Source organism: Agrilus planipennis, unplaced genomic scaffold (genome assembly GCF_000699045.2).
Source record: "Agrilus planipennis isolate EAB-ADULT unplaced genomic scaffold, Apla_2.0 scaffold244, whole genome shotgun sequence".
Lineage (NCBI taxonomy): Eukaryota > Metazoa > Arthropoda > Insecta > Coleoptera > Buprestidae > Agrilus > Agrilus planipennis.
The window spans coordinates 293,005-306,113 of record NW_020438980.1 but is presented as its reverse complement, the minus strand read 5'-3'; the positions used below and the strand labels follow the sequence as shown (position 1 = coordinate 306,113).

Below are 13,109 nucleotides of genomic sequence, written 5' to 3'. Positions count from 1 at the left end.
AATTAAAAAATTTAGTGGAATTGAAAATTCATCTCACATTTTGAGAGATGTACAACAGTTGCATAATGTCAAAATACACAAGGGTAACTAACAACCATTTCAACTGAAAATCGTTTACCTTCTACTAATCCGCCAAAAGGTAGAAAGCATACAGCCCGACACAAACCAACGAGACCGCGGTGGCGGTAGCGATTGCGGCCGCAGATGCGATTTGTGTTAATTAAATGACAGGCACGATCTGGCGTGCAGGATCGCAAAAATTTCGCGGAATTGACGACAGAACGCATTAAGTGTTCGAAACGTACGAGATACATACCACTCATATTTCGAAGTAATTGTACAGGTTATAATGTATGTAGCCCCACATCAGTTTTATAATTTTTTCGTCCCGTACACTTTCGCACGATGTATTATACTTCAGTAGATTATTGTAATGCCGTCGTATATTATTTTATTTCGAGATAAGTATACTTCTGTTGATAATTAATTAATAATTTTGAAACTTCTTTATCAACGGTAGGAACGAAATTTACTAAGGTATAAAACCGAAAAGTTTAAGACCACGCGTCATAGCGCCACGAATCACGCGCCATGTGTGACCGTGGGTATGTCCAAAAGGAATCATTTTAACAGGCTTCTGTAATAGTTTAAGACACTTTTTAAAAAAGGCTGCTATAATATACAATCTAAAAAAGTTTCACTTTACTGTACCTACAAGTAATACACGCTCACCCCTTTTTTTTCTTGGATTTTTATTGAGATGTTGTTGCTTGCAGTATTACAAAGTGAAAATGTCCAAAAACTTTTCCCTCTGTAAATCTACTTTTCCAGGCACTATGAACCCAAATTTCCCTTTCCTTTCAATTTTTACTTCTTCCACATTTTTTCTATTCGTCGAAAGCTAACGCTACTATAGCTAAATCTGCATTTCTGAAATTCGAAAACATATTCCAACTTTTGAGCATACCAAAGCGCTTATCACTTATTAAAAAGTTAAGAGTAAAGTACCGCGATAATCGTACATAGCTCGTTACAGTGTGACTTCGACGTCTACGGAACGAGAAACGTACGTATCTCGTATAACACTCGGTCACATACGGCCCGTGCTAGTCTGGTGAATGTGTGCCTAGACCATACATTAGGTTTAATGGACACATACTTGCGCGTCTTGTACGGCGGACACCTAAGCTGTCGTCACGATAAAATTGCGTTAGCGTTCAAACGCTGCAGGATAAACAGGTGTATAGTAGTTTGGTAAAATGAATATTTTATAGAGAAGTCGATAGAGTATATAAAAGAACAAACTATATTGTATGATTTATCAAACCCCGATTACAAAGGTAGATATTTGCATGAAAAACAAAATACGGAATAGATTTACACAAGGTATGAGCTTATTAGTACAATAAGTATAGACCCATTTATTTTTTATTTCAAAAATGAAAACTACAATTCAGTGAAAATATTCACGTATGTTAAATAGTACAGCAAGAAGAAATTACAGTAAAGAATAGGCTTCAAACAAGTTCTACTTTCCGTTCGTATTAGTCAAATATTAGAACCAATTGTTCTTCTACTCCCAATTGGTACGAAAACTTTTCTGGTACAAATATATAAAATGGTCTATCAAACTTTCGGGTATAGAATGGTTAATAGACACATGGAGTTCTCCAAGCTATTAAGAAGAAGAAGCCTAGGTACTTTAACTTAATGTAATAACTTATCGGTCTATAACTTCAGTTGGTTCTCTAAATTTATTATAGTTCGTGTTATAGTGATGTCATTCTTAATAATATTTAAAATTTCATCAAAACATTCAAAGTTCATATTAAAATATGTGTAGAAGCGATTTTTTACTTTAGGTAGGTAATGTTGCCTAGTCTCGGCTTGTGCCAGGTTGGGAAGATGAGCGTTCAGGAGTATTTTCGTTATCTTGCAACAAAACGCTTTTTCTCACTCGTCTAATATTGCGAAGGGGGGTTTTCTAGTTTTAGCTTGTCCTGCTAATATTCCTTTAGTGCACTCACTATTTTGGTCAATTTTAGTGGTTCATTGAAATTTAGGGGTCATTTTGGATTTTTCAAAGATTTTGGTGTAAATTTCCCTAAGTAGTTTCAGAAATATGATCACTTTCTTGGTTAATTTTGTCTAACGCTTTTTTATTTCTTTCTAAATTTCTATTTTTGACTTTCGTATAATAATGACAGTTCTTTAATTCTTTTATTTAGGTAGTTACCAGGATTGTTAAACTCTGGGAGTTATAAGTCCATTATATCATTATAGGGTCCATGAATTGTTTCGAAAGGTCTAAATTTAATGGTAGATTGAATCAAATTGTTATATATAAAAATAGATTGTATCATTAAATTTGGAATTGCCTCTTCAGGCTTAGTTTGTTTTAAAATTAAAGTGCAAGTCGATGTGATAAAGTTTGTAAAGGTCTTTATGATGGGGGTTGTAAAATTCACTTCCCATTTCAACTAAAATTTTTTCTGGGTGGTTATGATGGCTGATAAAGTAGTAATTCCGTTTTCGTCTGTTATGTGATAAGCTTGTGCGTATTTACTGAAACGGTCAAAAAATATTAAAAATGAATTGTTTTAGTAAATGCACAAGTACCTCATAATGATTTCAAAGGATTTTGAAGTTACCATGGGCCCTTTATAGGGTGGTTTGTAAGGGTTGCGTTCATATATTAATTCAAACATACGTCGTAATTTATTAATGTAAAACGTGATTAATTTCTTTAAACTCGGGTACAAAAATTTCATTCTGAAATGGGAGAAGTTTCTTCAATACGATTATAGTTAGTGTCATGATAATTTGAAATTAGTTGTAGGGCCTTTTCTCTATCAAATGTACGCCTTAAGCGAAAACTGCAAAGCTCATTTTTATCAAAGCAGTTTATTGTATGTGAAGAACTTTTTTTGGAATTACGTTCTTTCGTTTTTATAATTGTATATTAATTAACCTCCTAACGCGTTATTCGCAAAAACTCCTTTCTTATTAACCTTGATCTAGATTAAATTTTTATGTCGCAAAGTGATCTTTCTAGATTTTTAATTTTATATTTAAGTCGCCAAATTAAGCAATTAAGGAAAGAAAATATGAAAGATATAATTTATTGGATCAGAAGCCTTATTTATTTCTAAAATGAAATGTATGTATTAACTGAAATAAAGATTGAGCATTATTTTGCATATTCATTTTTTCATATATTAGGTACCTATGTATTTACACATATTTTAGTTTTCTAACGAAAAATTATTTTAGGCACCATTGGTGTTCGGAGATATCATTATCGCTTTCACCTCTTCTATGGTTTTATATCTGTTAATTGAAATGCCTTTCCGAAGAATTTTTAAGGAGTTGTTTATTCCACATATTTCTAAAACGAAGTCTACATTCGATGTTTCAACTAAAGAAAATATAAGGACCAGAGAAAAGATAATGGAAAATCGTACTGAGAGCAGGTTATAAACTATCATGTGAAAATAAATGTGACTATTAATATTCAGATACTGTTGTAATTTTTATTTGTATAAGAGTTCAATCAGTATGTATTTAATTATAGTAAGACCAACCAGACTTATGTAAAATAGATACACAAACATTTTGTTTTGTACATTAAATTTGTTCTGAGTGTATATTCCACGTATAAATAAATAATTTGTGCTGTTGTGACTGCTACATTATTGTGTAAAATAAACCCTATATTATTTTAAGAAAGAAGACAATCATTTCTTTATTATAAAAGAAGGTACAATATAGAAATACTTAAAAGTGACTGGATGTAATATATAAATTGAATAATTAACATGCAAGACAACTCTTAAATTAAATCGGCAACGTTCATAGGCATTTCGTCAATTTGTGTAGAATAGTACTGCTCAATGTCTCGCAAAATCCTTATATCATCTGCCTTTACAAAATTAATAGCAACACCTTTTCTTCCAAATCTGCCAGACCTTCCGATTCTGTGTATGTATAATTCACGATTATTTGGTAAATCGTAATTAATAACCAAGCTAACTTGCTGCACATCAATACCACGAGCCCAAACATCAGTTGTAATTAAAACTCTGCTTTGCCCAGATCTGAATTCCTTCATTATACTATCTCTTTCCTTCTGTGGCATATCACCATGCATAGAACTGACAGTAAAATTTGCTTCTCTCATTTTTTCAGTTAACCAATCTACTTTACGTTTAGTGTTACAAAATATTACTGCTTGTGTTATTGTTAATGTGTCGTATAAATCGCACAGAGTATCAAACTTCCATTCCTCTCTTTCCACGGCTACGAAAAATTGCTTAATTCCTTCCAAAGTTAACTCATCACTATAAATAAACTTTTGTTAATAGGTGCTACATTACTGTTAGTAACTTATACCGTTTGACAAGAATTCTAATAGGGTCTGTCATGAACTTTGATGTAATTTCCAATATTTCATGCGGCAACGTTGCAGATATTAAAACAACCTGAGTTGAAGGTGGCAAAAATCTATAAACATCATAAATCTGTTCTTTAAAACCCTTGTTTAACATTTCATCCGCCTCATCTAAAACTAGCATTTTCACCGATCTTGTACGAAGTGCACGACGTCGAATCATATCTACAAAACAAAAACATATGAATCACATAGAGGCCTAAAATTTAATTTCATACATATGAAAACAAATATAAATATTTACAATAAATGTTTATGCGGGTTATTTCCTTGCAAGTTTTTTTTTTAATCAGCTTTAATCCGCAACTTCATTAGTTTATTTATTATAAATGCAATTATAATGACCAATAACCAATTTAAAGATTTCAGTGATTCAATATTAAAATTAATTATATATTAGTTTCAACGATTGTGTCTTACACAATTATGTGACTATCGTCGTTGCTGTTGTCACCTTTCGTAGCTTAGTGGTCAGAGCACTGGTGCGAAGAGACAGAAACCCAAATTCAATTTCCGTTACTCGTTATATTAAATAAAATACCCTGTGTACTATGACGGTTTTGAATTATACTTATAATTTTAGATAGACTCATAAGGTTTCCTATTTCTAAAATTTACCGTTTTCGAGATATTAATTTAAAAAAGCGAAAAAGCATGCCAATTTTGCTGTAAGTAGCTTCCCCTAAGCTTCCCGTCCATACTTTCAAAGTGAATCAATTACAAACAAGGTGTTAAACATTTAATGGCAGATTTGATTAACTTGTAAAGGTTTCTTGCAGCCAATGGAAACTTAAAGAAAATTGACCGATATATCTGGAATATTCAATTGAATTCTTCAAAAACCCTCCTTATTCTCCAATCTTCATCAGTCATCTTTTATCCCACTCCTAACACCAAATGTCACATAATCAAACACCACGCACTATTACTATTTTTATTTAATTATTGGCTTCGTTCGAAAAAAAGATAAGTTTACGATGTTTGAAGTTAACCAAAACCGTCATTAAATATCTAACACTATGTATATAATTAATCTACTTTGAAAGTACGGACTAAAAACTTGACAGTATAGCTATCCTAACAATATTGTTGCTCCATCATTCTTACTATAAAATAGGCATCGTTAAATCGAAGTAGGTACCAAAATATTCTAATAGGTGGTCACCTGTAGGTGAAATAGGCTTCCTTTGGTTTTTTAGTCAGCTTACACTAAAAATTTAAAATTACAATTTAAAGAGTATAGCAGGGTAAGCATGCGTGTGATGCCCTTCGGGAAAGTTAGGTCAATATTTTTACGTTGATATCGCATCACTAAGTTATCTGCTTCTGCTCGTGTTAGCTTTTCAAATAAATTAATAGAATTTAGAAAAAAAAATTTCCTCTATAAAGTAACAAATTTTTATATATTTTTTGTATACGCTAGATACGCCAAAAACTGTTTAATAAGCAATATTAAATATTTTCATTGGTTAATATATCAAAATACTCGAAATTAAAAAAAATCAAAAATAAAGTCAACTAAATTAAGACACTTTCACGAACTTTTGTTTATAAATACCTTTTACTATATTCTATATTTTATTCTTTTCAAAAGTTTTGCAAGGGTAGAGCACTGTTAAAAAAATTGTTCATAAGGGTACGTACTATGTGTATTCTCAGTATGCGACAGATCGAAAAGTGTGTATTGCTTTAATATCGAATACATGTTAATACGAGTTTTTATTTTATGTAATTCTACCAAATCATGTTATTAGGAGATTAGTACTGTTATGAACAATTGCTGCAGGTATTGATACCAACGGATATCGGAAGTACAAAATGAATTACAATTTGTACTTTATTAATGATTATACTATATTTTTTATACTAATATTAATTATTATATTACATTATGTGTAAAATAAACCCTATATTATTTTAAGAAAGAAGACAATCATTTCTTTATTATAAAAGAAGGTACAATATAGAAATACTTAAAAGTGACTGGATGTAATATATAAATTGAATAATTAACATGCAAGACAACTCTTAAATTAAATCGGCAACGTTCATAGGCATTTCGTCAATTTGTGTAGAATAGTACTGCTCAATGTCNATTTTAGGTTGACTTTTATAGTACTTTCCGACTTCTAAAATTTACCGTTTTCGAGATATTAACTGTTTTTAGAAAAAGTAGCACAGAGCACTAGATAGCAATAAAGCATACCTACATTACAGTAAGAAAATTGAACAACATTACTCTCAGGAAAGATAGTTACACTCTCAAGCTTCCCTTCCATACTTTCACAGTGAGTTAATTACATACAGGGTGTTATATATTTTATGGCGAATTTAGTTAATTTCAAACAATCGTAAGTTCATTTTCTCAAAAGGAACATCCTGTATGTATTTTCATAGCCTTATACAGAATTCAAATTACTATTCTCTGTAAAAACAAATAAAATCGTTTATTTTTTTACGAAGATTGCTGTGAAATTCTTAACAGAACTTCAAAACAAATAATATATGTTAATTGTTGTAACTCAAACACCCATACTGACAGTTTAGCCATTAAATATTTTAATTCTCAATGTCAGTTATTCAATATTATTCTTATGAAGAATGGTAAATGAAAATACTTATTTAAATTAAGAAGAAATTTTAAGAAATCAACTGTAATACAGTAGACTACAATTAACAATAGTAAAAAAAGCAAATAAACAATAAATAAAATAAATAATTAAGGATTATCATTAAATGTTTAGATTGATTGTTCGATATGCCCCCCAATTATTATCAACTAATATCGTTAATTATTAAATTTAAATTATTTTTTAGTTACTTTACTATTACTATTACTTTATATTCACCGTATTGTAACTAATTTCTTAAAATTCTTCTTAATTTGAATACGTCTGTTCATTTTTCATTCTTGATAAAAATTAACGTTAAGGATCAAAATATTTAATGATTAAAGTGTCAGTATGGGTTTTGAATGACAACAATTAACTTATATCATTTGCTTAGAAGTTCTGTTAAGAATTTCACATAAATCTTCGTAAAAAAATAAACGATTTTGATCCTCTAATAAAAGCCATTTTTATTTTCTTTTAGGTTGGTTCCCAGCTACGCCTTCATTATATTTTTCTATGCATCGATTTTTGAAAACACTGGAAGTGGCCCGTTATGGAAATTAATTATAGAACCTGAAGCGACTGATTGTAAAAGAAACTGGTGGCTTAGTTTGCTTTTCGTTAGCAACTATATCAATGATGAAAATATGGTAAACATTAAATCTTAAATTTGAGCAATAAGTTAAACTTCCCCTACCACATACAATAAAAGTAGAACTTATTACTTAATTCAACTTGAATCAATTCTTTGAACAGTTTGCATCTAATGTAAAAAGCTATGTTTTATCGGATGTCATTTAAAAGAAAATGGATTTGACACAATTGATATAAAAAGTATATTTTTTTGAAACGGGAACGGTGTCCATTTCTTTTCTATATTTTGGAGTATAAGGTAGAATCAAAGCCAGGGTATCGGCAAAAAAGAGTTTGTTTCTTAAACCAAGGCAGGTTTGAAGCCAAGTTTCTATTTGCAAAAGGTGTTGGACATGAAAATGATATGAATTGCAGTTAGTACGATGTAAAACAATAAGTTCGTACAACATACAGGTGTCTACAGACAGACCACTATAAAATGAACCATTGAGTCAGTTGTTTCATCCAATCACGTGTGCTAGTAGGAGAGGTACAGCCGAGTTTTTCACACGTGATCTGTAGTCGTTCCAATTTTATTTTTAATATATGTAAAAAGGATGTAAAATAAACCCTTCTCGACAATGGCGGATAACCACACCGCTGTAAGGGCTGCGGGCGAAAATCAAAATCTGTTAATGATATGTACTCTTTTCGTCTTTCCTACCTTCTGATGTAGATTATTTAAAAAGTATAATTCCAAGCGGGCAGATAACTAGGTCTCACTAAAGGGGTGAAAAACAGACTTAAATATATCGCTTATGTGTTGCGTACCACGATTTTCTGTGTTATCCAGATTTTATTTACTATACAATGTTCAAAAATATAAAAAGGTATCGTTTAAATGGCAGCTGTGTGAAATATGGTTCCAATTGAAAAAAATTGCAGGAAAAATTTATTCACAGTGTTAAAATATGGGGCAGTACAAACAATCGTGCAATAAACGAATATTTTTTGATTCCGTTCAAGGGGTTTGACTCGAAAAAAAAAAAACATTTGAATATCGACGCGACTTTTTGCATAGCCCCATATTTTGGCATTCTTAAANTAAAAAAAAAATTAAAATTAGATTAATTTATTTTAAAAACATACGCAAGCAGAAGCGTGATAACCTAGGGAATAGTTTCTCCAAGTGAATGGTCTGATGATGGTTAAATAAACCGAAACGTCACATAAAATAAAGGAGTATTCATTTTCATTTTTATCTGCTACCCTGAATATATACATCAAATTTGGATATTAGTTAGGAAATTGAAGATAAAGTTACAATTTTAGAAATATGCACCATAGGTATGTTAATATGTTGCATCATTTTCAGTATAAATTACTTTGGTACTAACCATAAACACGTCCAGGAGTACCACTTACAACATGCTGCCCAAAGTCTAGTTTTCTAATATCTTCTCCCAAATTAGTACCCCCAATACATGCATGACACTGTACATTCATAAAGTCTCCGAGAGCAAGAATGACTTTTTGGATTTGAACAGCTAATTCTCTTGTTGGTGATAGACATAAAATTTGTGTTTCTCGCATTGTTAGATCCAAAGACTGCAAAATTGAAATGGCAAATGTTGCAGTTTTCCCAGTTCCAGACTGTGCTTGAGCAATAACATCTCTTCCTTTGATAATCGGCTTTATAGCTCTTTGTTGTATAGCACTTGGCTTTTCAAACCCTATAATTAGATAACATAGTTAATTTTTCATTGAATATGATTTTATCGACCAACCATATGCAAATATCCCCCGAATTAATTCTTCTTTTAAGCCCATGTTCTTAAATTTATCTATAACTTCTACACCCTCGCTTGTTTCAAATTCAACGTTTGAAAGATCTTCAAACACATCTCTGGTATCTCGCTTACTACCCATGTTATTAGATTCTGTAAATATGAAATTTAACTAGAAATAACTATACCACTATTAAAATTAATTTGTTTGGATGAATGTATAAACAGTAAATTATTTAAATACTTTTTTGTAACAATTATACACCTAGGTATGTTTACTACTAATCTATATCTATTATTATAGATAAAATACCTTGCTTCCTGGTGGATTTTTAGAAGGGATTATGTATGAAACCTTAATAACCTATATATACTTTACCAGTTACCAGTTAGTTTTCAAAAGGTAACTAATTCACGTTACATTACTTTGGGAAGTTAATTTCGTTAACACATTAACCGGCAGTTACTATATTGATATGATTGCTTACTAATAATAACCACTAAAGATATTTTATCAAATCTTTGATATAAATATAACAAACTCCTTGATAAACTGGCCATCAATCTCTTATCTATGAACAATCCAAGTACAATTTGTACAATATGAACCATAGATATACGAACCTATAACTTATGATAAGAACCATAGATACGCTAAAAATATGCGATGTGGATAAAACCAAAAGACCAGACATGTGAAACTGGTACTCGATCCTCTGATTTAAATTTTACGAAAAAATTGAATGTCGTTTGCGAGTTTTAAATATATAAGTAGCGTAATGTGCGCCCATTAGTTTTTGTTAAAAATAAAAGGAAAATTGGAGTGCAGGTTGAATTATTGTGGATTTATTCAAAAACTGATGATATTTTAATCGCCAATGGATTGCGCATCATTTGTGCTTAAAGACTGAGCTATTATGCTAAGCGGAGTTTTTTTTTTATATTATTCATTAGTAATAATTACAAATAATACTCAATTTTGCAATGGCATTATTATTTATAGTTAACTAATAGTGCAAACGTACTACTAATAACAATGAAAAAGTAAATATTTTGTGAAATTATTAATAAATAATATAAGATAAATTCCGCTTACCATAATAGCTCAGTTTTCAAGCACAAATGACGCTCATTTGATTGGCATCCATGAAATTAGAATATTTTTAATAGTTTTTGTATAAATTGACATTGAATTTCCACCTGCGTCTGAAATTTTTTCTTTCTGTTTAACACAACTAATGGACGTACAATTATGGTATTTACATATTTAGAACCCGCAAACAACGTACTATATACTGATAAAGCTTGAATCAGCAAATCATCTATATCGGGTGCCAGTTTAATTGTTTAAAAGGGATTCATGAGCCGGAGCTTATTCCTCCTTGGTTATGTTAGTCACTTTTGTTCTATGGTTGTCAACCTTTGTTAATTTTCTTTATGTTTTCGTAAAAGTAATTTTTAGCTGTAAAGGGATGGTAATCCTGAGTAGTTGTTGTTATGTATGTAGTTGTTACCAAAATGGCAGCAAGCGATGACGAACCGATGCAACACTTATACGAAGTTTTTACTACATGTTTTAATAAAATCGCCAACAAAGCTCCTGGTAAACACTTTATTTTAGTATTTAAGGAAATTATTGTTTAAAAAAGTGTATATAACAACCCTAATATAATTCATTTAACTACCGAGAGTTACTTAGTTTAAAATATTTAGCATCTCCGCATTTTTAACACTAGTTCATAATAAAAGTAGAATGCCAAATCTAAAACTCTAACTCTACATGTGTTTCATATAAAAAACGTGTTAATTGGTACACATTTTTTTTAAATTGTTTCATTACCTTCTTTGAGATTTCTCTTTGATATTTGAAGAATTATTGTATTTCAGATAAAGTTAGTCTTCAACCTACATATGGAGGACTTGATAATGGTTTGGTAAGTATGTGCTTTAGCAATAAAATAATAAGATTATGAAATTATAAATTATATGCTGTAAATTGTGGAATTTCTATTTTTCTAACATATACCTTTAATGTTTATTAAGTTTCAGTAAATGGTAAATTAATGTTAAATGAATTGCTTAGAAGTATTTTAATGTGATTACTTAATAAAGAATTTGTTAGAAACATGATGTACTCAAGTTGATATTTTAGTATTTGTTTATTTAAGTCCGCTGATCAGAATTTTTTTCGATATAGCAACCTACCTACATTGTGCAAATAATTTATTTTATATTGCATGTTTTGTAATTATTGTTAATGTTTAGATTTATTTAGTTTTGTGTGGATAATATGCTATTGAACATTTAGATAAAAGCTTATACTTCAACATTTAATTCCAATCGTTGTTTATTTTAAAATGAAACTAGGCTGCTTTTGATTTTATCAGTACTATTCAATTAGAATCTTGATATTATGCTTTTTTTTAATTAGGCATATGCTCTAAGTCCTACTGGTCCTACATATACTACTGGACCTGGTGCAAGTCCTACTCAAGCTACAGGAGAGCCATTTACAGCAGATAGCCCATATTTTCCATTTAGTTCTCGTCCTGGGAGCCGTCTTTCTCCAGCTAAAACGAGAGTTGTCACACCAGTACTCAGACTAACCAAAGATGAACCACAACAAACTAGTTCAGTTGCAGATAGTCAGCAATGGATTGTAAGTTCAATTTTCTTTTTAGATTTTCAAATAAAAGAAATGAAAGTATTTCAATTCAATAATAAAACAAGCTATATATAATTAAGTTTCACAATGTATTTAAAAAGTTTGTTGACCTTTCTTTTGGTTATAATATTCATTTTAAAAGCTCATTAAATATCCAAGTCTTATTTTAATGTTTCCCTTCTTTAGATTTACATATATTTCATGTATATTTCTGGTTTAGATATACTTTATAACAGTGTAAATATATGCAAATAAAAAGAAGGAAAATATTAAAATAAGACTTGGATATGTATAGTTATAATGAAAACAAAAATGTTAGATGTACACAAATTAACACAACCATCCATAACAGCAAATTTCTAATCAAGGGAACAATTGGGACTCCTCTGTTTCTTTTATTTAAAGCTGTTAAATAATTTGTAGTAATAATTAAGTGTATAAATTTCTGGCCTCAATTTAGTTTATTATGAATTTTATGAAATAAAGTAGAAAATTAGACAATTTCTTTGTGAAACTACTACCATGCATTATTACATTATAATTTAGTTGTTCCAATAAAATAATAAAAATGTCTGGAAAAATAATTATAAGAAAAGATCTTGGATATGAAGCATGTTTTCACTATGATAACAAAAGATATTTTCAGAGTACAACTGACTTATATAGTGTATATCTTAAATACACTTGTGGTAAGTTGAAATTAAAATGAAATTCTTTACAAGTGTTTTCAGTGTCCTGATCAAATACTATAGGATATTTATTTATTTATTAAGACCAGTGAAATTAGATGATAGTAATCTTATAGAGGAACACAAAGAAATTAGTACATAGACTGGTATAAAGTAATTATTATTACTTGTGTAAAACTTCAAACTAACATAATCACTTAATTTGGAGATATAAACAAAGCCATCACGTAATAAATTATATTTAGATTATTAAACCAAGTTTGATAATAAAATTTTCTAATTTGTTTGCAATAATATGCATACTTCTAGTCAGTGCTATATGATGGAATATAT

General features: G+C 30.0%; 3 protein-coding genes across 4 annotated transcripts in view; 2 read left to right on the top strand and 1 right to left on the bottom strand.

Moving 5' to 3' along the window:
- LOC108739991 (nose resistant to fluoxetine protein 6-like) overlaps positions 1–3,680 on the top strand; it is an 86,586-nt gene extending 82,906 nt beyond the window's left edge. The window contains exon 8 of the mRNA XM_025975531.1: positions 3,274–3,680. Within this exon, the coding sequence (XP_025831316.1) occupies positions 3,274–3,480 (207 nt within the window). The 3' untranslated portion in view covers positions 3,481–3,680. The remainder of the gene's footprint in view (positions 1–3,273) is intronic.
- On the bottom strand, positions 3,514–10,025 carry LOC108739990 (eukaryotic initiation factor 4A-III). 2 transcript variants are annotated; one of them, XM_018474135.2, is made up of 5 exons: positions 9,736–10,025; positions 9,423–9,575; positions 9,033–9,368; positions 4,393–4,615; positions 3,514–4,340 (listed from the first exon to the last, which is right to left on the bottom strand). In XM_018474135.2, the coding sequence occupies exons 2-5, from the start codon at positions 9,562–9,564 to the stop codon at positions 3,833–3,835; spliced, it is 1,209 nt and encodes a 402-aa protein (XP_018329637.1). In that variant the 5' UTR covers positions 9,565–9,575; positions 9,736–10,025; the 3' UTR covers positions 3,514–3,832. The 2 variants fall into 2 exon arrangements, with proteins under 2 accessions (XP_018329637.1, XP_018329636.1); XM_018474134.2 differs by having other exon boundaries at positions 9,911–9,977.
- An 872-nt stretch (positions 10,026–10,897) lies between these two features.
- LOC108739986 (transcription factor 12-like) overlaps positions 10,898–13,109 on the top strand; it is a 41,032-nt gene continuing 38,820 nt past the window's right edge. Inside the window, exons 1-3 of the mRNA XM_025975530.1 lie at positions 10,898–11,025; positions 11,310–11,356; positions 11,854–12,081. Coding sequence (XP_025831315.1) covers positions 10,920–11,025; positions 11,310–11,356; positions 11,854–12,081 — 381 coding nt within the window. The 5' untranslated portion in view covers positions 10,898–10,919. The remainder of the gene's footprint in view (positions 11,026–11,309; positions 11,357–11,853; positions 12,082–13,109) is intronic.

What these genes read in the sequence shown, in the direction of transcription:
- LOC108739990 (XM_018474135.2), bottom strand. Translation starts at nt 9,564, where the DNA reads ATGGGTAGTAAGCGAGATACCAGAGATGTGTTTGAAGATCTTTCAAAC. An exon ending in TCGGGGGATATTTGCATATG is followed by an intron (nt 9,369 to 9,422) that starts GTTGGTCGATAA and finishes ATCTAATTATAG; the next exon opens with GGTTTGAAAAGCCAAGTGCT. An exon ending in TACTCCTGGACGTGTTTATG is followed by an intron (nt 4,616 to 9,032) that starts GTTAGTACCAAA and finishes TTTGTTTTGTAG; the next exon opens with ATATGATTCGACGTCGTGCA.